The 24,809-nt window shown below is 42.5% G+C and overlaps 1 protein-coding gene across 8 annotated transcripts; it reads left to right on the top strand.

Moving 5' to 3' along the window:
- The first annotated feature begins 5,466 nt into the window (after positions 1-5,466).
- On the top strand, positions 5,467-20,414 carry ZBTB24 (zinc finger and BTB domain containing 24). Of its 8 annotated transcripts, none has more exons than XM_032484683.1 (7): positions 5,472-5,667; positions 6,359-7,342; positions 9,855-10,022; positions 10,506-10,589; positions 11,267-11,350; positions 17,666-17,747; positions 18,532-20,414. In XM_032484683.1, exons 2-7 carry the CDS (start codon positions 6,388-6,390, stop codon positions 19,250-19,252), a joined length of 2,094 nt encoding a protein of 697 aa, XP_032340574.1. In that variant the 5' UTR covers positions 5,472-5,667; positions 6,359-6,387; the 3' UTR covers positions 19,253-20,414. The 8 variants fall into 8 exon arrangements, 4 of the variants coding, with proteins under 4 accessions (XP_032340576.1, XP_032340577.1, XP_032340574.1 ...); XM_032484684.1 differs by having other exon boundaries at positions 5,472-5,774; XM_032484685.1 differs by lacking the exon at positions 9,855-10,022 and having other exon boundaries at positions 5,470-5,667.
- Positions 20,415-24,809: the final 4,395 nt, after the last annotated feature.

Raw genomic sequence — 24,809 nt, 5'->3', positions numbered from 1 at the left:
AACTATTATGCTGTACACCAGAAATTGACACATTGTAATCTGACTGTATGTCAATTTTAAATAAATAAATAAAATAAAAATAAAATGTAAATCAGTGACCTTTGAGTAAGCAGTTTGCCCTCCATAATATGGGTGGGTCTTGCCTAATCATGTGAGCCGATTTCTTATAATAAGTCTAAATCTCTATATCCTATTGATTCTGTTTCTCTAGAGAACTCTGACTAACACAGCATAAAATCCCTTACATGATCTAAACCTGCCTAACATCAAAATCTTCTCCAATTCTTTCTCTTTATCTGTTCCTTCCTTCTTTTGGACTGAATAATGACAAAGTCAGAAGACTAACACTACCTGACTTCAAGACTTAGCCATGCAAATTAAAACAACAATTACACACCTATTAGAATGGCCAAAATCCAGAACACTGACAATACCAAATGCCGATAAGAATATGGAGCAACAAGAACTCTTGATTCATGACTAGGAATGAAAATGGTGCAGTCACTTTGGAAGACACCTTGTCAATTTCTTACAAAACCAAACATAAATGATCCAGCCATAGCACTCCTTGATATTTACCCAAATGAGTTGAAAACTTATGTCCACACACAGACACAAAAAGATGCTTAGAGCAGCTCTAGCTGTAATTGCCAAAACTTTGAAGTAACCAAGACTTTTTCATAAGATGAATGGGTAAATAAACTGTTGTACCTCCAGACAATGGAATATTACTCATCACTACAAAGAAATGAGCTGTCAAGACATGAAAAGATATGGGGGAAACTTAAATGAATGTTACTAAGTGAAAGAAGCCAATCTGAAAAGACTACATTTCATATAATTCTAGCTATATGACATTCTGGAAAAGGCAAAACGATGGAGCCAGTAAAAAGATTAGTGGTTTCTAGGGGCTAGTAGGGAAAGAGGGGTGAATAGGTAGAGGGTTTTCAGAGCAGTACAACTATTCTGTATGATATTATAATGGTGGATACATGCCATTGTGCATTTGTCCAAATTTATAAAATGCATTTCACCAAGAATGAATGCTAATGTAAACTATGGACTTTGGCTGATAACGATGTGTCAATGTAGGTTCATCCATTATAAATGTACCATTCTGATGCTGGAGTTGACAGTGGGCAAGGCTGTGCATATGTGGAGTTAGGAGGTATATGGGAACTCTTTGTACTTTCTGTTCAATTCTGCTCTGAACCTAATACTGCTCTAAAAAATAAAATCTATTTAAAAGTGAAACAAATAGATGAATTTTGCAAATATCATTCTACTGAAGACTCTTGTCTTCCACTGTTGCTGTTGAGAAGTTATCAGTCAGTGTAAATGAGTTTCCTCTATAGGTAATTAGTATTTTCTTTCTACATTCTTTTAAGATCTCTTCAGCTTTGATGCTCTACACTTTGGCTACAATATATATATAGCTGTGAATGTCTTTTTAGTTTAGCCTTCTTAAAATTTGTTATGCTTCCCAAATCTGTAGACTTGTGTTTTGTACCAATTCTGGAAAATTTTCATCATTATCTCTAAATATCGTTTCTTTCCCTTCCTCACTAGTCTTTACATCTGGAATTATATGACAAATCACTCTCATTCTGTTCTTTATGTCTCTCAACATCCCTTCCATACTTTCCATCTCTTTATTTCAGACTAGCTATCTGGGCAATTTCATCTACTAAATCACAAATTCTCTCTTCAACTGTTTAACCTGTTCATAGAGTTTTACATATGATTATATGTAAATTTTATTGAAATTGTATCCATTTATTTTTAAATTTCATTGATGACATTTTAATTTCTAGGAAGATTTTGAGAGGAGGGTTCTTTTTAAGATTCTGATGGGTCACAAATTTTCAGGAGACTTTTCCTCCTCACCTGGAGTCAAGGCCAAGAAAGATACGGTTTCTTGCTATCTCCTTTTAACAGCAGGCAGATTTTTTGTTTTCTAACCCACCCTTTCACAGAGATTGTAGCCGTTTTGAGGGGCCTGACTTCTGTGGGAGGATCTTTGTTCCGAAGCCCTACTTCACACACACCAAAGGCTTTTTCTGCTGGTCCTAGTTTATCCATTAAAACCTAAGCCTCTAGGTCCTAGTTTCATTAAATGCCCCATGGCTCTAATGCTAGCTTACTACTCTGATTTCAGTTCTGTCTTTTGGCCTCTGGGGTTTCCTTTACTTACCTTAAGCTCTTTTAAGTTATGCACTTTTTGTTGTCATTTCTAGCTCTCTTGTAGTGGAAGGTTCTTTCATAATCTTATCTTCCTATATTGTCAGAATCAGGCATCCTTTCCAATGAGGGTTGTCAGATAAAATACATGATGCTCAGTTGTACCTGAATTTCAGATAATCACATTAATTTTTTCTAGTATAAGAATGTCCCATGTTTCTCCTAGAAGAAATAAAAGCAAGAATAAACAAATGGGACCTAATGAAACTTACAAGCTTCTTCACAGCAAAGGAAACCAGAAGTAAAACAAGAAGAAAACCTACGGAATGGGAGAAAATTTTTGCAAGTGAAACCGACAAAGGCTTGATCTCCAGAATATATAAGCAGCTTATACGACTCAATAAGAAAAAAATAAACAACCCAATCCAAAAATGGGCAGAAGACCTAAACAAGCAATTCTCCAAGGAAGACATACAAATGATCAAAAAGCACATGAAAAAATGCTCCATATCACTAATTATCAAAGAAATGCAAATCAAAACTACAATGAGGTATCACCTCACACCAGTCAGAATGGCCGTCATTCAAAAATCCACAAATGACAAATGCTGGAGAGGCTGTGGAGAAAGGGGAACCCTCCTACACTGCTGGTGGGAATGCAGTTTGGTGCAGCCACTATGGAAAACAGTGTGGAGATTCCTCAAAAGACTAGGAATAGACTTACCATATGACCCAGGAATCCCACTCCTGGGCTTGTATCCAGAAGGAAATCTACTTCAGGATGACACCTGCATCCCAATGTTCATAGCAGCACTATTTACAATAGCCAAAACATGGAAACAGCCTAAATGTCCATCAACAGGTGACTGGATAAAGAAGAGGTGGTATATTTATACAATGGAATACTACTCAGTTGCCATAAAAACCGACAACATAATGCCATTTGCAGCAACATGGATGCTCCTGGAGAATGCCATTCTAAGTGAAGTAAGCCAGAAAGAGAAAGAAAAATACCATATGAGATCGCTCATATGTGGAATCTAAAAAACAAAAACAAAAACAAACAAACAAAAACAAAGCGTAAATACAGGACAGAAATAGACTCACAGACAGAGAATACAGACTTGTGGTTACCGGGGGGTGGAGGGTGGGAAGGGATAGCCTGGGATTTCAAAATTGTAGAATAGATAAACAAGATTACACTGTATAGCACAGGGAAATATACACAAAATGTTATGAATAACTCACAGAGAAAAAAATGTGACAATGAGTGTGTATATGTCCATGAATGACTGAAAAATTGTGAACACTGGAATTTGACACATTGTAAAATGATTATAAATCAATAAAAAATGTTAAAAAAAAAAGAATGTCCCATGATATATTATTCATTGTTTATCTGAAATTCAAATTATACTGGATGTCCTATGTTTTTATTGGCAAAATGTGGTAACCTTTTACCTCCACTCCATCTCCTGCCATTTTTTCCCCTTCATTCACTGTGCTCCAACTCCACAGACCTTTCCTGTCCCTCAAAAGTATCACACTCATTTTCAGTCCCAGAGGCTTTATGTTTGCTTTTCCCTTGCCTGGAACGTTCTTATTCCAGATCGTCACACAGCTGGCTCCATATCATTTACCTCAGCACAAATGTCACCCTATCCTGATTCACTTTCCTTGTCAGTCTCTATCAGCTTTCCTTATAAAACTTAACACTTTCTGAAATTATATTACTTGTTTGTTTACTTATATTTTTGTCCTTTTTCCCCTTAGTAGAATGTAAGCTTTGTGAGGGCAAGGGCCTTGTTAGTTGCTATATCCATATCACCTGACACAGTGCCTGAAACTTAGTGGGTATTGAATAAATATTTATTGGGTAATTTGCCCCCCAAACTCTGCTCTGCAAGATTCAAAGTTATGAAGACCAGATGAAGGTAGATGAGCTGGCCTTAACCAAAAACACGGACAACAAACCTCTCAAGAAAAGTCAGCATGGATACTAAACAAAATTGCCATCAGAGGGCTAGTCTCTGTTGCAAGGAGCTGATGCCAGAAGATCCTCCAGACCCAGCTTCCCCTCATAGAGCCTCCCTTACTGAGCCATGACTGAATGAGGGAGTGGGAGTACCTGGCTTAACTGGTCACCGAGTCATTGTCAGCTGTTGGATTGAGGATTTGTGGAGGACCAGTGTTTTTCTGCAATTGTTGTGGCAGTGAGACAAAACAAGGTAGTCAAGTCCTTGGACTTACTTCTCTTCTGCTAGTGTGTAGAGGTCAGGCAGAGACCCCATTCTACTTGGACCCCACAAATCCTCGGGTTTAGAGGCAATTCAGGACAAAGAGGGAAACCTCAAAGAAGGAGATGATTTTAATAAAAACTAGTAAAAATTTTCAAGAGCCAGGATGTAATTATACCTCCAGTTTCAAAATCTTGGGAGATTAGACTCTGGAAAGGGGTAGGGGGTATTGTAAACAATTAGGTATTAGTGAAGTGTAGATTGAGAGAAAGTGCTGAAATAGAGAAGTAGGAGGGGACTGGATTTAGGTGGGGCTTGTAGACTACATCCAGAAACTTGGTCTTTATCAAGATGATACAAGGGATTCACAAAGAATCTAAGCGAGGGAGTGACTCCAGTCTCTGGATATGATTTGCACTTGGAGAGGTCTCCTTTACTCCTGCGTACTGGAGGGAACAACACTGCAATGAAGGCTAGTTAGAAACCCTTAGCAGTCTATTGAAGAAAGATATTGAAAGTCTGAATAATGATAATAATGATCATTTTAATCATAGTAGACATGAATTAAACCATTACGTCCATTACATACTTAATCTTGTTTACTCCACAGTCACCCAGTGTTGGCACTGGTGTTAACATCTGCATATCACGACTAAGGTGAACAAGGTTGACAGGGTAACTAAGGTCACTCAGTAACCACATCTATCCGACTAGAGGGCTCTCTTCACTCCCTTGGACTAAAGCATTGGATGAGGAGGAGGAGGATGACGACGATGACGATGAATGTAAAGGCGCTTTAACTCAGCATTCGTCACACATTCGAGACCTGAAAGCCAGCTTCAGCGTCTGGGAAGGGGAAGAGACAAAATTAGGGTGTCGGTGAGCAGCTAAAAGGATATAAAACTTCCATACTTCTAGAGTGACAACGCCATTACGGCCCACTCCTCGCAAACACTGAGACCCGCTAAGGCTCTCCACGCGGCTCCTCCCGGGACCTCAGGCCCCGCCCCGCCCCGCCCGGGGGCGCTTCTGCGGGCCACGTGGTCCCTCGTCCGCGCAGGCGGCTCCCGGCGCCGGCGCTTCCGGGTTGGCTGCGGCGACGGCGGCGGCGCAGGGGCAGAACCGGGCGGCGCAGGAACGCCGGCTGTTGGCCCCGCGGAGCTGGGGGCCTGGGCAGGCCCGGCCCGGGTGCGCCCGCCAGGCCGCGGGTGAGCGGCCCAGTTTCGGACCTCTCCCGGCGTCCCGAGAGGTACGTCCGCCGTCGGCCCACCGTCCGGGGGCGCGGGGCGCGCAGCCGTGTTGACGCCTCCCCAGCAGCCGCTCCCGGGTCCGGCCCGAGGGGCCCCGGGCTCGGAGGTAGGGGCCCCCCGTCGCCTCGCTCCCCGCTTCCAGCTTGGCGGACCGCGGGCTCCGGGGAATGGCCCGCCCGCCCGCAGCTGCGCGCCGCGTGTCGTCTGGCGCCAGCCTGAGCGATCCACGCCGCCCTTCCAGAGCGAGGCCGAATACGCCTTACAGTACTATTACTTAATTGCAGCTACCCCAAAATTCACTTCGCACGTGGACGTTGTCTTCGCCCTTTCCATTTTTGTTTCACAGACAAAATGGCTAATAACATGTAAAATCCAGACACTGTAGTTTTCATTCTGATGTTTATGCAACTATGGGAAGTTAGTGCAGGGAGAGACTTAAGGGGTGGTTGAGCCCAATTTCTTTATTTTACAGAGGAGAAAATGAACCCTGAGCGGTACCGTGGATGTCGGAAATTCACCCGGCTGGGTGATGGTACAATAAGTATGAGAACCTAAAGCTAAGTTTTTAAATAGTCTTTTAAGAGTGGTAAATGGTAAAATTTAGTTAAAGTGAAGTGAAGAGTAGGTGCTTTTGGAGTGGGATTGTTAGATAATGCCTCCTTTTTTTTAAATAATATTTTCTTATTTCAGGATTAATCCTTCTTGGGCTTCTAAAGAAAATGGCAGAGACATCATCAGAGCCTCCTGGGCAGCTTGTTGTACACTCAGACACCCACAGTGACACTGTCCTGGCCAGTTTTGAGAATCAGAGGAAGAAAGGCTTTCTGTGTGACATTACTTTAATCGTGGAGAATGTGCATTTCCGGGCCCATAAAGCTTTGCTTGCTGCCAGTAGTGAATACTTCTCAATGATGTTTGCTGAAGAGGGGGAGATCGGCCAGTCCATTTACATGCTGGAAGGCATGGTTGCTGACACATTTGGCATCCTGCTGGAATTTATCTACACAGGTTGTCTCCAGGCCAGTGAGAAAAGTACAGAACAAATCCTGGCCACTGCCCAGTTCTTAAAAGTCTATGACCTGGTAAAGGCTTATACAGACTTTCAGAATAATCACAGCTCCCCAAAGCCAACGACTCTGAACGCCGCTGGTGCTCCAGTGGTTGTTATTTCTAATAAGAAAAATGATCCTCCAAAGCGGAAACGGGGAAGACCCAGGAAAGTCAACGGTTTACAGGAGGGGAAATCAGAACTGACTGCAGAAGAGGAAACACAGCTCAGAGTGAACAACTCAGTTCAGAATAGACAAAACTTTGTGGTTAAAGACGGAGACAGTGGTATACTGAATGAGCAGGTTCCAGCAAAAGAATTGGAAGAGTCTGAGCCTGTTTGTGAGCCAGGTAGAGGGGAGGGAGTGCCGGCTGAAAAAGATGAGAACTGTGATCCCCAGACCCTTGACGGGCAGGACAGCCAGAGCCGGTGCAGCAAGCGGAGGATTCGGAGATCTGTCAAACTTAAAGATTACAAACTTGTTGGGGATGAAGATGACCAGGGTTCAGCCAAGAGGGTCTGTGGAAGGAGGAAGCGCCCCGGTGGCCCTGAGGCCCGTTGTAAAGACTGTGGCAAAGTGTTTAAGTACAATCACTTTTTAGCAATCCACCAGAGGAGCCACACAGGTAATTACACTTTCACAGCTTATTGGAATGTGATTTGGAGAAGTAACCATAATAATAGCTTTCGTTTATTGTGCACCATCTATGTGATGGGCATTGTCACAAAGTGTACATGTTACTGCAGTGAAGTCTCACAGCAGTCCTGTGAGATAGGTAATATTATCCTGGTTGTACAGATGGAAGAGACTTAAGTCCTAGAAAGCTTAAAGTAACTTGCCCAGGGCATCGATGTAGTGACAGAGCTGGAATTTGAACCCAAGGGACCTGATTCCAGGACCTCTCTTCTTATTTGAAGTTGTGGTTCAAGGCTTGAATGTCCAGGAAGCAAGCAAACTCTAGCCACATTTAATCTGCTTTATGATTCTTGAAGATTCCTCATCTTGACCGTAGCTGTGGGGTTTTAAACATTTTTTTTCCTTTTATTTATTTATTTTTATAATGGCGGTACTGGAGATTGAACCCAGGACCTCATGCATGCTAAGCATGTGCTCCACCTCTGAGCTATACCCTCCCTCCCAACCATAACTATGTTTTTGCCCAGGTCTGTCTGGACAGCTTTCTCACTCAGTCATCTAGCTGTAAATGTCCTTACCTCTTTGGTACCTCTAGCCCGGTGCTGGCCAATGGATCCCTGTGTGAGGATGGAACTGTTCTATATCTGTGCTGTCCATTATGGTGGCCACTAGCCACCTGTGTCCATATCTGTGTGTGTTGAGTGCTTGACATGTGGTGAGTATGACTGAGAAACTGAATATTTTGTTTTAATTAATTTCAGTGGCCACCACATTGGACAGTGCAGCCCTAGCCAGAAACCCCTTCCTCCTGTGAGCCTCTATTATACACCTAACACGTGCAGCTGTGGGTCGGGCGTAGTTATATCCCTGTTATATACCCCTCAACCTGATTGTAAGCTGAAGTACGGGGACTGATACTTAAGTCTTCCTTCATCCACAGCCATCCTGTGACCCAGGAGCGTCCAGCACTGTGGTTCTCAACCTGGCTGCACGTTACAGACTCCTAGGGAATTTGAAAAACTACCCGTGCCTGGTCCCAGCCCCAGAGCTTCTGACTTCATTATCTGGAGCTTTGGTGCTTTTTAAGGACAGTTAGGTTGAGAACCCTGAATTCTAGTTCTTTGAACTAAGTAGACACTTATTTGTTGAACGTAATGGAGGATCATTTAAAGAGTTAAATAGTTCTATAGGATTTGTTAAGGAAGACAGCATGTAGGATCTTCCCTTTTGCCCCCTGTATTCTGCAGTTTTGCATTAAATCACTTTAGTGTGGGTCTCTCTTCTTCCGTTTGGGTGGATACCAGTAGATCCATACAGTCTGGAAACTCGTATCCTTTACTTCCAGAAAAATTTCTTGAATTATTTCATAGATGTTTTCTCTACTCTTTCTCTGGAACTCTTGGTGTTTGGATGTTGAACCTCCTGGACCCATCCCCTAACATTTTTACCTTTTCTCTCCTATTTTCCATCACTTTTTGCTCTACTTTCTGGGGATTTCTTTATATTTTAACTTTTATTTTTCTATTTCTACTCTTACTTTTTTACTGGTAGGAGCTCTTTTCTCTGAGTTCCTTTTTTTTTTTTTTTTAAGTTAGAATCCTCTTTGTTTCACAATGTAATATTGTAACGTCTGTGAGCCTGCTAAAAACAGCATTTGCTTATTTCTTAGCTTTTAATGTTTTCTTCACTCTGGGCAGTCTCTGTTTTCTGCAAGTTGCTTCTTCTCTTGTCTGTTTCTGTATCTATTTCAACTACTAAAGGCCTTCCTTGACTGATGATTTGTGTGTGTGTGTTTTAATTGTATTTAATTATATGCAAGAATGGTTTGCTAAAAGCTGCGGGCAACTCTGTGGGTGTGGAGAGGGCCTGTGGGCATCCTCGCTGATCCCTGGCTCCTTCAGCTCTCTTTCCTCGGGCCCATCGCATTCCAGGAGAAGGCACTTCACCTCCCACCTGGAGGCTCTAGGCCTGGCTGCCAGTGTCTGGCACAAGAAGGGACCAAAGGCTGGGTTGGGGAGCGGTCTCATTGTCCCAGATGGAAACTTTGACTTATTCTCCCTATGGTGGTCCTGCTCCACCGATCTGGGAGGCCTCTAACCCGGAGTCCCCTAGTCCAGAGACCCTTTGTTTGATTTACCCTCTTCAGAGAACAGTCTCTATCTTCTGTTAGGGAGAGAGGTGGTCTCCTGGTTGCGTGAAGTAGGAGACTGGATCGGGGCAGGGGAGTTGCCAGCTACTTTTGGAACACTCATTTATCCTTCCTTACCCCCTACTTTCAGAGATAACGGGCGCCACCAATTCCTGAACCTTGCAGAGGCTCTGTCTTAAAATTAGGTCTTACTTCTCTTAGCACTCCTCACTGCTGGCATCAGATTCATCTGTTTGAGCTTGCAAAATTTTATTGCTGATGTCTCTCCCATTCATTGTCATTTTAATTGGAGAGAGGACAGAAAGATGTGCAGATTCTTGCTTATGCCATGTTTCTGGGGCTCTTGTTCCAGGGGAGCGACCTTTCAAATGTAATGAGTGTGGAAAAGGCTTTGCCCAGAAGCATTCCCTGCAAGTCCATACGCGGATGCACACAGGCGAGCGGCCATACACCTGCACCGTGTGCAGCAAGGCTCTCACCACCAAGCACTCGCTGCTGGAGCACATGAGCCTGCACTCAGGTAGCCAGGCTTGTACCAGAGGGCCCGCTGCCACCAGGTTCCAGTTCCCGGGGTGGGCATTACTGCCATCTGAGTGGTCTTTCCTCCCCGGTATCATTCTCCAAGCAGTGTCATTGAAAGACAGAATTATGCATCTGTCACAGTGTAGACTTCTGCACAGCAGTGAGCCTTAAACTAGGGCTTATAAACTGGCTGCTGGGAGTTCAACAAGCAGGCATGTTTTAACCACCAGAGTTTAGAATTATTTTACTTTGGATGCCTTTGGGGCAAATTTGAATTCTCCCAGTCTGTCCCAGTCTCCATCACTCCTTACTGCCTTTCATGTCTTTGCATATTTATGTTACAGTGACATGTGGGTTTGTAGACAAGTCAACTTGTGTTATTTATAGAAAATGGGGACCTCGGCCCACTATGGTATTTACCTCATTAGTGAGCTTTCTAGTTCTTTATAGTCTTTTGCATGTTTTGTTTTTTATTTGGCAGGACAGAAGTCTTTTACTTGTGATCAGTGTGGAAAATATTTCAGCCAGAAAAGACAACTAAAGAGCCATTACCGAGTTCATACAGGTACAATAAAGTGAGGGAAAATTGGGATTGAGGTGGGGAGCAATTACAAATTGTTTCTGAAATGTCAGATTCATGTTGCAGAAGATAAATGAGTTTTTAGGGAAATAATTCTTTAAAAAGCAATATAAATTGGGTGTCCTTGTATTATTCTCTACTACTCTGATTTATATTAAATTTCTATATTATCATTTTGGTGCCATACACAGAAGCCCTGCAAAATTGGTATCGTTCAAGGTGCCGCTTGACTAGGGGGCTCCTGCTAATTGGTTGTTAGTGGTGCCTGAACAATGGTGTCTCCTCCCCATAAGTGCCAGTCCGAGCTTTCTCCAGCTGGTTCCACCCATGGGCCTCTTTTCTTTTCTGCCAACTGAGAAGAAATGAAAAGGGGATTGGGAGCATCACTTAAGATCAGTTAGCCACAGTCACACCAGTGCTTCAAGGGGAAAAGGAGATTATATTTAGGGAGATTGGAAGGGTCCCACCTCTTTTTGGGAAGCAGTGAGTTGAGATGCATAGGAAAATACTCATTGTTAACCAGATTTAATTTAAAAATTGTTGTTTTATTAAAGTACCATATTTAAAGTGATTATTTTTCAGGGAAGTGCTTTAACACAAATCACTGAAGAAATGCAGGGACAGCATATATGCACTGACACTTTTTTTATTGTTGCGACAAGGCCACTCATTACCGGAATGCAACCACTGCCGCCGCAAATTCATGGATGTGTCTCAGCTAAAGAAACACCTACGAACACACACGGGTAAAACTCCATCTTGCCCTTTCTTCCTGTTTTTGGGAGAATGAGTTATGAAGTATTCGGAGTCCCCTCCTCAGGCTGTGTTTATTGTAAATTGAGTGGGGATTTTATAAGTAGATCATTTAAAAAGCTCAGGCAGAATACACTGTGCTATGGGGAAATCTCATCTCTGTAGGTTAGCAAAACCAAGAGTTCTTACTGAGCACTGTTCATTTATGAAACTTCACTTAATACCACGAAATAGAACAAGTCTGAATCAGGTTCTGTGTTTCAGTCTTAATTTACTTCATCAAAAGATTATCAAAATAATGTTTTTTAGAAAAGGAAGCAAAGTGAAGCAGACACAAAGGTAGCACAGGCACTGAGGATTTTTCCACTTTCTCTCCTAGAACCAGTACTTACAGCATTAGCATCGTCACCTCCAGAAAAATCAGCTTCCAGGAGGAAAAGGAGGAAGGATCAATTAGAGCCGGTCAAATTCTTTCACTTAAGATCAGAAAAGTAAAAATGTAGGCCTTTTAGAACTTTGGGTAAGAAGCACTTCTTAGGAAGAAACCTGTTAGATTTTTCTAAGAAAAACTTCCTATTGTAAGTTGATAATTTAATGATTCTGGTAAATTGTCCACCAAAATTATATATCAGATTGCTTTATGTTGCCTTGGACATTTTTTTTTAACACAAGTTTTTCTTCTTAAGGTCATTTACTTTCTTAAATATCTCACTGGGTCTGAGTTTTATAAAAATGGATCTCTAGACATTCTTTCCACAGACATCATTAATAGGATCTGTGAAATTTAATTCATCTTCTGAACACATATTAGCTGAACAGTTACTGGGTACCAGGCAGTCTTCATGGTCTTGAGGATAGCACAGTGCATGAGATGGACAGCTCTTGAGGGGTTGACGTTCAAACGGGGGGACAGAGGACAAGTGACTGTGTGACGTGTTAGGTGGGGGTAAGTGCTATGAAGAACTGAATGCAGGGCAAGGGGATGGGGCTGGGGCGGGCAGGGGAGGTGACATCGTGGACGGAGATGTGACTGCTGTGGGGACTGAGCGAGGGCTGTGTCTACCCGGGAGAAGAGCGTTGTGGGCAGAGGGAACGGGAGGTGCAGAGGCCTGAGGCAGGAGGGTTTCTGGTGGGCGTGGAAGTGCTGGGGCAGTGGGAGTGGGAGGGTGGGGTGCAGGTGGACGTCAGAGGCTGCTGGAGTCCCTGTCATGCAGGGGTTCCCAGTCCAGCATGTGCTTCAGTTACCTGAGAAGCTTTAAAATGGAAAAAGCCTGGTCCTGCCCCCAGAGACTCTAACTGAAGTGACTTGGAATGAGGCTCAGAAGTGGCGTTTTTAGAAGCTCTCCAGGTTTCTCTAGTGCGCACTTAGGCCTAAGAACTTTAGAGGCCGCAAAAAAAGACTTTGGGTTTTATTCTGAGTGAGATGACTAAGGAGAGGACTGATGTGATGTAATGTAGAGTTTTAATGAGATTGCTCCAGCTCCACGTGGGGTCAGGTGGGGAGGGGCAGGGGTGCAGGTGCCCTCGGGAGGGTGCAGAGACCCCCTGGGAGGCCGGTGCGGTAATCAGGGCTCTGCACAGGGTGGTAGCAATGGAAGCGGTGCTGAGTGGTCCAGTTCCGGATGTGGTCTGAAGGAAGGGCTGACATGATTTGCTCATGGTTAGATGTGGAGGGCTAAGAGGAAGGGAAGGCAGAAGCAGCTGGAAGGATGAGAAACTGGGGCAGACGGAGGAGTAAATCAAGAGTTAGATTTTAGACATGTGGGGTCTGAGATGTCTCTCTGACATCCATGTACATGTGTGGAGGAGGCAGCTGGACATTTGAGTCCGAGTTCAGAGGAGACCTGCAAGCAGAGATAACGGATGTACATGCTTACATGTAGGCCTTTGAATGGCATGTGGGGCTGTGAAGAGTCTGCAGGGGGAGCCCAGGGGCCTCAGTTCCTCTGGACAGTGCCAGAGCTGAGACATCGCATCTTCATCTTGTCTTCTGAGCATAAGGTGTCAGTGAGGCTTCTGGTCTTTCTGAGGAGAAGCGGGCCTTGAAGTAGGGGTGAAAAGCAGAACAAGTCCTCTCTCTGTAATCCCTGCAAACTGCTCCACCCTCTACTCTCGGGAGCAGGAGAGGGAAGTGGTGATGTGATGGGTGAAAAAGGAGATGACAAGGGCTCTGTAAAGTGGTTTGTATCCTTAGAAATAAGAAATGAAACCCGTCAAAGTATTAGGCTCTCTGAGGCCGGGACTGTGACTCATCTGTCCTTAGCACCGAGAGCGTGTATGATGTCGGGGTTGAGAAGAGTTGGTGTTGGCGTGCCACTTCCCTGCTCCCTCGGGGAGGTTTGGGAGAGGCACAGACAGAGGTGCGAACAGGCCCGGCAGGCAGGTGGTGCTGAGAAGGCCAAGCAAGAGCACCTGTTGTGACAGCAGGGCCACACCTACTGGAAAACCAACACTGTCATCTCTTAGCTCTTTAAGTGCAAACTCTCTCTGGGTTAGATGTCCTTTGCCAAGCACAAGAAGTCAGAGATAAGTAAGAGATGCTTTCTTCCCTAAGAGGTCATCTTCAGTTGGGTGGACAGATGCATTTTGACATGGAGGCAAGATGACAGGCAGTGTCGTGAGGTCACTGCAGCTCAGCTCTTGTCCCCGTATGTGGAGCTGGTCAGGCTGTCAGGCACTGAGCCAAGCCATGCCAAGCATAGGACTGAGAAAGCAGCAAATGTTTACACTTAACAAAGGGACTACACCTTTCTGTTGTCTGCAGTACTGCCTTCCTGACATCAGTGTACCTGAAAATAAGTTAGTGATCAAAAGATTGCTTGATGAGCTGGGGACAAGTTCAGGGAATTAGCCCAGAAGAAGCCTGGTGAGTGGCCTCTGACCCCAGTTCATACAGTATAGTCGCAGCCCTCCAGTGTCCCTGTCTCTTGCATATGATGTTAGGTAAACACCAATCCTCCCCTATTGGCTCCCACTCCCAGGCAGGTGCCCTGCCTGTGATACAGGTAACTGAGTCACAGCTTTCATTCACAGCCTCGTTTTGTTGGGTTGGATTTGAAGCTTCCTAAATCTCCTTAGCCCTGTGTCAAGACCATCCATTAACATTGCTGGTCCCCATCTTTGTGACATCAGGGGCCCCTCCTGCAATAGTCTCTTCCAGAGTCTACATGTGCTCTAGTGAGGACCTCAGTGGAGCGTGATAAAAGCCCCAGTAGAGATGTGAACACAGAGGTGATTAACTTTCCCTGGGAAGAGCTGGGGAAGCATCCCAGAGGAAAGACCTGGATCTTGAAGCCAGAGTAAGCGCTGGATTGACAGAGGAAGTGGGAAGAGGCGTTCCCAGAGGGGAACAGGATGCCTGGGGTTGAGAATGTGAGAGGCCCGGCGGGCCTGTGGTGAGGAGTTCCCTGATGAACAGCTAAAGTGGGATTGCTGACCAGGGGGCGGACCTGCGGTGAAGGCAAGGGGAGATCTCTCGGCAGAAAGGAGGCGTATTTTGCTTCCTGTATGGAAAAGGGCTACTCAAGCAGCCCCAAGAGGATGGTCAGAGAGGGAAGGTTCTGACAATAAGCCAGTTAACAGGCTCTTTGGGGAAGAAAGATGAAGGCCTTTGGGTCAGGAGAGTGGTAGGAAGAGAAGTACTTAAGAGATTCTTAGCCTAGGGAGAAAAGAAGTATGTGGATTTACTTCTGGGCTCTCTGTTCTGTTCCATTGATCCATGTGTCTTGTTTTTGTGCCAGTACAATGCTGTTGTGATTAATGTAGCTCTGCAGAGTTGTCTGAAGTCTGGGAGGGTTATGCCTCCAGCCTCATTCTTTTTCTTCAGTATTGGTTTGGCAGTTCTGGGTCTTTTATGGTTCCATATAAATTTTAGGATTATTTGTTCTAGTTCTGTGAAAAATGTCCTGGGTAATTTGATAGGGATCACATTAAATCTGCAGATTCTTCTAGGTGGTATGGTTATTTTAACTATTAATTTTTCCAACCCAAGAGCATGAGATATCTTTCCATTTCTTTGAATCATTTTCAGATTCCTTTATCAATGTTTTATAGTGCTCCATGTATAAGTCTTTCACCTCCTTCGTCAAGTTCATTCATAAGTATTTTATTTTTTTGATGCAATTTTAAAAGGGATTTTTTTTAACTTCCCCTTTCTGATATTTCATTATTGATGTAAAGAAATGCAACAGACTTCTGTATGTTAATCTTGTATCCTGCCACCTTTCTGAATTTGTTTATTCTAATCCCTTTTGTGTGGGGTCTTTAGAGTTTTCTATATATAGTATGCATCCGCATATAGTGACAGTTTTACCTCTTCTCTTCCAGTTTGGATCCCTTTTATTTCTTTCTGTCTGATTGCTGTGGCGAGGACTTCCGGTACTGTGTTGAACAGAAGTGATGAGAGTGGGCATCCTTGCCTTGTTTCAGATTTTAGCAGGAAGGCTTTCAGTGTTGTGCTGCTGTGGGTTTGTCATAAATGGCTTTTATTATGTTGAGATATATTCCCTCTGAACCCACTTTACCTTAAGTGAGGGTTGAATTTTATCAAATGCTTTTTCTGCATCTATTGAGATGATTGTGTGATTTTTTGGAAAGACAGTGGCAGTGGCCTGCTTTTAACCTTTGGAGTGGGTTAGGGTCATTGCTGCAAAGATGCAGATTGACCCAAGTTGTCATAAGCGTTCTGTGCCTAGATTGAACTTGGGGAAATAACTAGCCTAAATTTTCTAGTAGATGCTGTGAAAGGGAAATTACCTGACCATCCTCCACTTCACTCATCCCTTGCTGTTACCTACTTAAGTGGGATTTTGCTTTTCTTTTTCTTTCTTTTTTTAATTCATAGTCCCCTTGCCTTCGTTAGGATCAATAATTGTGTTTCTGGAGGGCATGGCAGTCTGTCATTGTATGTGCAGTATACAAACTAATGCTGAATAAATGCTGTAGAAGCCTTATTATTCCTAGTGGGTCTGGAGCAGTCATGACATCGTGTGTGGGCCTTAATTCCCACTCTGAAATTTGTTTATTCAACAAGGATTTCTGGAACATTTACCAGGCCCAGTTCTAGACACTGGGGTCCTCGGAGTGGACAAGCCCACAAATCATCCTACATAAGAACGGGAGACACAAGCAGGGGAGGGCATAGCTCAGTGGTAGAGCACATGCTTAGCATGTACAAGGTCCTGGGTTCAGTCCCCAGTACCTCCATCAAAAAAATAAATAAATAAACCTAATTACCTCCCCCAAAACAAAAGCAAATAAATAACAACAAAAATATATTTTTAAAAAAGAAAATATTAAAAAAAAAAAAAGTCAAGAACGGGATAGACACGTAAGTAATACGTAGAGTGTATAAGCCGGGGATGGCCTTGTGGGAAAACTAACTCAGGGAAGCCAGCCAAGACACACTGGGTCAGTACTCTCTGGTGATGAAGCCTCACTGATAAAGTGACACTTGAGCAGAGACTGGAAGGCAGTGTGGAGAGTGAACCTCTCTGGGAAACTCCTGGGGGAGACATGCCGGGGAGCGGGGATGGTAAGTGCAAGGGCCCGGGGCGGGGCTTGCTTGGGATGTGGTGTTCAGGGACTCTCTGGAAGCTGAGTTGGTGAGCAGGGGAGAGTGCCCGATGAGGTTAGGCAGGCTTGGGGTGAGGAATGGCCTTGGGCAGACAGACCTGGCAGCTCTCTGATTCCTTGTAGGCCCAGGGCTTTGGCTTTTATCTCCACAGACAGGATGGGGGGCTGTTGGAGCATTTGCAGCAGAACGTGATAGGATCTGACTGTGTATAGAATCACTCTGGTTGCCACATTCATGGTGGACGACAGAAGCAGGAGTAGGGCTGCTGCCGGGAAGTGGTGGCAGCCTGGGCCAGGGGTGACTGTGGAGGTGGCAAGAAGTTGTCAGGTTCTGGGAAAGGAGATGGAAATGGGAGTCATCCCTAATTGTGCACCATCCCGGGTGTCCTTGGAAGGTCACGCAGGAATATGAGAGTGTAAGTTACCTAAGGGAGGTCCACACAGAAGCAGATGTGGTTTCTGTCCATTTAATCGCCACCTCCTTGTTTCAGTTTTTAAGTGTTTGAGGGAAAGGACTGTACTTTATACTTCTCTGAGTCCTCGGGGCACTTAGCACACGGTGCTCAGGTACGCGGTAGGCACTTGCTAAGTGCTCCATTGATTCACTCACTCATGCCTACTGAGAATTCAAGTGGTACTGCCTTCATTCTTTTTTGTATTGTGATACCATGGGGTGACTTTTTCTTTTTGTTTTATTTTGGATGTATATCTCTGAACGCTTTCCCCTTTTTTAGGTGAGAAGCCATTTACTTGTGAAATCTGCGGCAAATCGTTCACAGCAAAGAGTTCTCTTCAGACCCACATCAGAATCCATCGGTAAAGTTTTGCACAGTTTTCTCACATGGAGTCCTCGTTCACTCCTAATATTCAGTAGGGTGACATATATTACCTTTATAGTCCTTTCCCCCAAATTACTACTCTGGTAGAAATTTCCTGAGTAGTTTATTAATTTGTTTTATCTTTTCAATAAAGAAATTTCTCACTTAGGCAAAATCAGGAAAACTGATTCTGAACAGCAAAAGTCTGCATTATTGATGTCATTTCTTGAATTTTAATTTTGGGTTGGGGGGCTACTCCAAAGCTTAAGTCTCATCAAAACTAAATATTAAATTTAATATTTTCTGGATAAATTTTTTTGTTAACACAACTTATTTCCAGATTTGACTTGTTCATCTAACACAATTAGGGGCTACTTAAATTTGTAATATTGAAATCAAACATGTATTTATTTGACTTCTAGAGTCTAAAAATTGGCTGTGAGAACTAAAACCAAAAAAGAATTTTATGCGTAATGTATTAACATTTACCTTCGTATCTGAAATACGCACAATGGAATCATAAAATTTTATCACATCTAACCCAGCCCCACAGCCCCATGCACCACCTGTCCTCAAATACCCACTCCCCCTTTTTTTCTTTAAGGTTAGAAAATGAAGCCCATGGAAGGTGTGACTTGCTCCAAACCCTTACGTTAGTAGGAGAACCCATGACTTACATCTCCCGGTTAAGCTAACTTTCCTTTCTTCTTGACTGCTTCTCCCTAACTAATCAGGAAGTAATAAATTGATGTTTTAAAAATAAAACGTATATTTTCTTGTAGAGGAGAAAAGCCATATTCCTGTGCTGTATGTGGCAAATCCTTCTCTGACTCGAGTGCCAAGAGGAGACACTGCATTCTACACACGGGCAAAAAGCCTTTCTCCTGCCCTGAGTGTAACTTACAGTTTGCTCGCTTAGACAACTTGAAGGCTCACTTGAAAATCCATAGCAAAGAGAAGCAGGCGTCCGATGCCAGCAGCGTTTCCGGCAATAATAATACTGAGGAGGTCAGGAATATTCTTCAGCTGCAGCCCTATCAACTCTCTACCTCTGGAGAGCAGGAGATTCAGCTTCTTGTAACAGATTCTGTACATAACATCAATTTCATGCCTGGTCCTAGCCAAGGAATCAGCATCGTCACTGCAGAGAGTTCCCAGAGCATGACCGCAGACCAGGCTGCTAATCTCACCCTGCTCACACAGCCGCCCGAGCAGCTGCAGAATTTAATTCTTTCAGCTCAGCAGGAGCAAACAGAGCACCTTCAGAGCCTCAATATGATTGAGAGCCAGATGGAACCCTCACAGACCGAGCCCGTGCACGTAATCACACTGTCCAAGGAAACTTTGGCACATCTTCACGCCCATCAGGAGCAAACAGAGGAGCTCCATTTAGCGAGCGCTTCAGATCCGGCTCAGCACCTGCAGCTGCCGCAGGCGCCTGCTCCGCCGCCACCCGCCCACCGCGTGCCCCAGCCCACACCGCTTAGCCAGGAGCAGAGCTGACCTGAAAACGCACTCCACTGCTCCGTTGGTCTCCTCTCCGCAAGCCTGCGGTGACTGGATTGTGTGCCTGAAGTCAGGCCTTTTGCAGCGCTCACTTACAGGTCTTACAGACCTTAGCTGAGCTGAGCTGAGCTGGAGCTATAATGCTTCCCATCCAGGAAACAAGATGTGTGTCATGTCTTACATCTAATGCTGATTTGGATCTGGCATTTCACTGTTGACGAATGGTTTGCATTTTCATGTACTATGTCTCTTACAGACTTGGGTAACTTTTCTTTGGGGACACTGAATTAGACTCTCCTGTGAGTATTAAATGTTCACAACCAGAGGTTATGGTCTTGCTGACCTTTCCAGTTATCTTTTTTATTTTTTAGAACAGAGGAAGTCATGTGTTGAATTGGGTAGAATGGTTGGTTCCCCCTCCTTATTTCTCTTAGGTGACACAGTTGCCACTACAAGACAAGTCAGGGCTAAATATGGCAGATTACAACTTGGGGGACTGTTCTTCTAACAATTTCCAGTCCCCTAAGACATGGTAACTTCTCAATATTTAATCTTTGTGTGGTGCAGTGGGCTAATAATATAAATGTCTATAATCTATAATCTATAGTCTATAATCTAAATGTCTGTTTTAACTCAAAATTCACATAACAAGAAAACCAAAAGGATAGGATTGTTTTTTAAATTCTGAACTCAACTTTTCTGAGATACATAGCTTTACATGTGTTTTAAAAGCAGGTTGTTGAAAATTTAAAAGTCTAATTAAAGTATAAAATTAGATCACGATATTCACCCCAAATAAATTCTGACTTTTTGTCAGCATTGATATTTGATCTTCATGATGAAGTTAAAGCTTTCTTAATTATCCTGGAATATAAAATTCAGTGTAATTTGTGTTAAATATACTCTGGATAATACTGGAATCTAATTGGTCTCTCAAAATGTTGTTCTGTGTATTGTGTCTAATAACTTTCTGGATAGGAACTTATTATAATCTATTTTTATTGCAAAGGTTAAATCTCACAAAATAGACACATCATTTAAAACAGAAAATTCTCATCTTAAAAATCATTTTGAGCCTCCAAGAGTTAGTAGCCAGCGTGTCTGTAATTGTGTGATTTTAAATAACCATCAGAAGATTAAATTATATTTGGGTTCAGTTTTCCAGCTATTTTATTGAATACTTTGACCACGTTCTCTCAAGTAAACTGATAGAGGATTTTTGAGAAAAGAAAGTGGGCACTAGTATATATAAACTAACATAATGCTGGTGGACAGTAGGGATAATCTCCCCTAAAATTAACAGGACTTCACATTAGTCACTTCTTTGTTTTAGATATCTTTGACTTCCACCTGAATCAAGCAAGTTTTTTTGGAGGTTAAAGTAATAGAGAATGATTCAGTTTTGAGAAAAGATGAAAGCATTTTTCTAACATATCTGCCAAACTATATTTTATTGTATATAATTAAAAAATTCCAAAATGATTTATCTTATATCTGTCAACCAAAGTATGTTAAATCAGACCTGACTGGAGATAATTTTTACAAATACTGTTATGCCCTAAATATTTCAGGTTCTTGATTTAGTCATTTAAACTATTTAACCTTATTGTTTAAAGTGCAGTGTTTTTACCAGCTTTTCAACCCCTACTGGCCCACATTTTCTCCAGGAGATACATAGTATTAAAGCAAATGAATGTTTAACTACTCACTCTGGGTAGCTAGATAATTATTCAGGAAATAAGGTCACATGACTATTTACAAGTCAAGTTTAACTAGCTTTATGGCGTCTACCTCTGCACTGTCAAAGAGAAATATAATGTGAGTCACATGTGTAACTTAAATTTTTCTAGTGGCTGCATTAAAAACAGAAAGGTGAGATGAATTTTAATAAGATAGCTTATTTATTCTAACATTTGCCAAATATTTCAACATGTAAATATCCAACATTAAAATGTACTAATAAGATAGTTTACATTTTTTTCATACTAAGTCTTCAAAATCTGGTGTGTATTTTACATTTACTGCACACTCAGTTTGTAGCTAATGTTCATGATACATACTTGATCTGTATTTAGAGTTCATACAATTTAGAGTTGAAAACCTAGATTCACACATTCAAGTAGTTGTAGACATAATTTTTTTCCCAGTAACAGAAACAAGTATCAGGTTTAAAATTTACATTAGGATTAAAAGTAAAGGCCACGTCCTCAGTCACAGTAGCCGCATTGTGAGTGCTTGTTAGCCTCTGTGGCCAGTGGCTCCTGTGACGCAGGCCTGCCTGCCTCTAGCGTGAGAGCCAGTCTCAGCTGTGAAAATCTCTTCTGGGAAGGTTCTGGGTTATTTGACCAGCTGTCAAAGGGAAGTGAGAAAAATATAGCTTCATAAATCTAGCCTCTCTCCTGCGTCCCAAATACACACTGTTGTCCCTTTAATGAAATCCTGAATTTTAAAGTTGAGTGACTACCCAAAGGAAATGTCATGTACGTAAAAATGTTTCTATTGTCTGAGAAATTGCTGGTTCATTGTTTCACAACTCACTTTGCACTAAGCTTGAGAACAGTCTTAGAAAGGGTTTTAACAAGTGTGGAAAGACAAACTGAACTTGTTAGGAATTAGAATATTATGCTTTCAAACTACTGAAATGACCTTGTTCCTCTTGAAGGTGACTCTCTGGTTTTCTCTCAGTAGAGGGCTGGCCTCAGGAAGACTTGAGCTCCTGCCATCAGAATGAGTTATTCTTGTGCTCGCCCCTGTGCTTCTCGAAAACTCTTCCTCTCCTCTGTGTATTTTTCTGCATTTGGTTCTTGTGTTGTAAATGTGAGCAGCCGGTTAAATGATGCTGAAGAATCTGAGAGTCTCATAGATGCTTACATCAAGGTTTTCATAAATTGGAGTAATAACAATATCTGCCACATACTGAGTCTCTACTATGGGCCAGGAGCAAAGCCAGGTGCGTGAGTTCTAAATCTTAGCGCTTCTGAAACCTTTACCACCTCATGGCGCACAAAAAGGATTTATTCAGCACCCTGGGTTAGAGGACTCCAGTCCCCTCTGGCCGTGACTGGTATATTCGTTTGCTGGGGAGGATTGCCATAACAGACACCACAGACTGGGCGGCTTAAACAATAGAAAATTATTTTCTCACAACTCTGGAGGCTGAGAGTCCCAAGATCTTGTATAGGCAGGACTGGTTTCTTCTGAGGCCTCCTAGCCATCTTTTCCTCCCTGTGTCTTCACATGGTCTTCCTCTGTGTGTTTGTCCTAATTTTATAAGGACACCACTCAGATTAGATTGGGGCTCACCCTAATGACCACCTTTTTCAAGGCACTATGTCCAAATGGCCCCTTTCTGAGAGACTGGATGTTAGGACAGCAACATGAATTTTTTAGGGGGTGGACACAGTTCAGCCCATAACAACTGGCATCTGGAATGAAGAGGGAAGCGGTGTCTGGGACACACCTATAACCTACTTGAAATACAATCTCATTTTACTTAATTTTTGTGACATTCCTATGAGGTAAGTAATATGCCTATTTTACAGATGAGATCATTGAGGCCCCCGAAAGATGAAGTTCATTGCCCAAAGTCACACACTAAGTGGCAGAGCTGGAACTGGGGTACCCAGCTGGCTGGTCCACTGTGGCTTCCACCAAATGGTCTTCCTAGCATCAGCCTTTTAAAATCTTAAGCTGGATTTCTCTTTACATATGATCTGCTTAATGTAACAGAAATTTTTGACTAAAATTGGGGGTCTGTATGAAATTTTAGCAATCAAACTTTTTACATAAAGCAATAATAGTAAAAGTTCTAGTCTTTCTCCTATAGAAATGTAATAACTACCATATTAGTAATACTTGTATTAGTATTTTACTACTATTGATTTAAAGCTTAATCAAAAGTTACACATTGGATGAAAAATCTTAACCAACATGAACTTTAAGCCCCTTTTTCAAACTTCAGACAGGATATTTTAAATTTAGGGCAGATTTGCTCTATTTTTGCTACCCTTATTTGGAAGTATTAAGGTAAATTTTCACCCTCAGTTTCCAAACTAAAATAAGCCTTTCTTAAGAATTGAAAGAAAACTCTATGTCTTGCTTTTGTAAAGAGCAGGTTTGGAGGAATGACCCCTAAAAAGATCCCCCTTGCCTTTTGTAAACAGCAGGTGTAAATGAATGACCTCTAAAAGAAGCTGAAATGTCACTGTGATAGTTTATCTTGCTTTCAAATTCTTTACACATAATTAAGCAACAAACACTTTTGTTGACTGGAATATATTCACGTATCATCATTCTCACTGGAAATGTACCACAGTAGGAGAGCTTTTATATTAAGCTTATTTGATCACATTCTCAACACAAAGTGTAGAAACTTGAATAAATGTAGGTAACATTTAGTTCTTTTTTTGGTTTGTTTTTAATAAGTGAAAAATACTACTCTATCCACTGTGACATGTAGAAAGGGAAAAATTTGAGTAGGAGTCAGGTCAGAGAACTTCTTTGTTCTTGGAGCATGGATTTATTATTTATTTTGAATTTTTAATATCCATAATATTAGATCATTTAAAATACGTATTTGAAGATTTTCCAGAATAGTTTGGCTCTTGATTTTAGTTCATTTGTATTTTTTTAATTGTCATTTTTATTGATGATGTGTATTCTAGTTCATTTGTATTTATCCTTGTTAGAGGAAAAGTTAAACTGAAGCTTCCTTAGTCTAAGTTAGAGATATAAAAAAGAATGTCTACATTTTAAAAATCTACCTCTCATAGATAATTCTAGTATGAGTAAGTGGCTTCTGGACACATTTTTTCCATAATCTTAATGTTTGAAGTATGAAAGTACTCTCATAAAAATAGGGGAAAGTATTTAAACAGATCCTGAACCTAATTGTATTTTAATCTTTGTTCCTTGTGTTATCTTAGAGTCTATGAAATCATGCTTTGACTTCTGGAGAAGGTACTTGAATAAAAAGCAGCATACAGAGGATAAAGTTGCAGGGAGCAGTAGGAAAGAAGGAGGAACCCAAATTTTGTATTCACTCACTCTTAACAGTTTAGAGAGAAAACTGGGAGTCCTTCTTGATGGGCCCCTCCTCCCCATAACACACACCCAATCCCTCACCAAGTTATGTCAGTTTCACCTCAAACTGTATTTTGAGTCCATCCACTTTGTGCATCCCAGCTGCTGCACCATCACCATGCCCTCTTGCCTGGACTCCTGCCAAGGCCTGCATTTCTTCCTCTCCCCCTTTCTCCACGGTAAGTGGTAATCTGTCTGGGCTCACCATTGTGCCCTCAGCACCAAGCAGAGTGCCTTGCTGAATGAATGGACAATGTGTTATTAAGGCAAATACAATCATTGCTCTGCTTACAATCCTGCAGTATCCCACTGCACTCAGAGGGAAATCCTCAACCCATCTTCCTCTTGAGTCCCTTCCTCATTCTCACTTCCAGCCACACTGTCTTCCTTGCTGTTCCCCAAACATACCCAGCAATTTCCTGCCTTGGGCTTTGAGGCAGGCAGTTTCTCAGGCTTAAAAGGTTTCTGCCCC

The sequence above is a fragment of the Camelus ferus genome, chromosome 8 (genome assembly GCF_009834535.1).
Source record: "Camelus ferus isolate YT-003-E chromosome 8, BCGSAC_Cfer_1.0, whole genome shotgun sequence".
NCBI classification, from domain to species: domain Eukaryota; kingdom Metazoa; phylum Chordata; class Mammalia; order Artiodactyla; family Camelidae; genus Camelus; species Camelus ferus.
The sequence above is the reverse complement of the archived record's forward strand: the minus strand, read 5'-3'. Positions and strand labels throughout refer to the sequence as shown.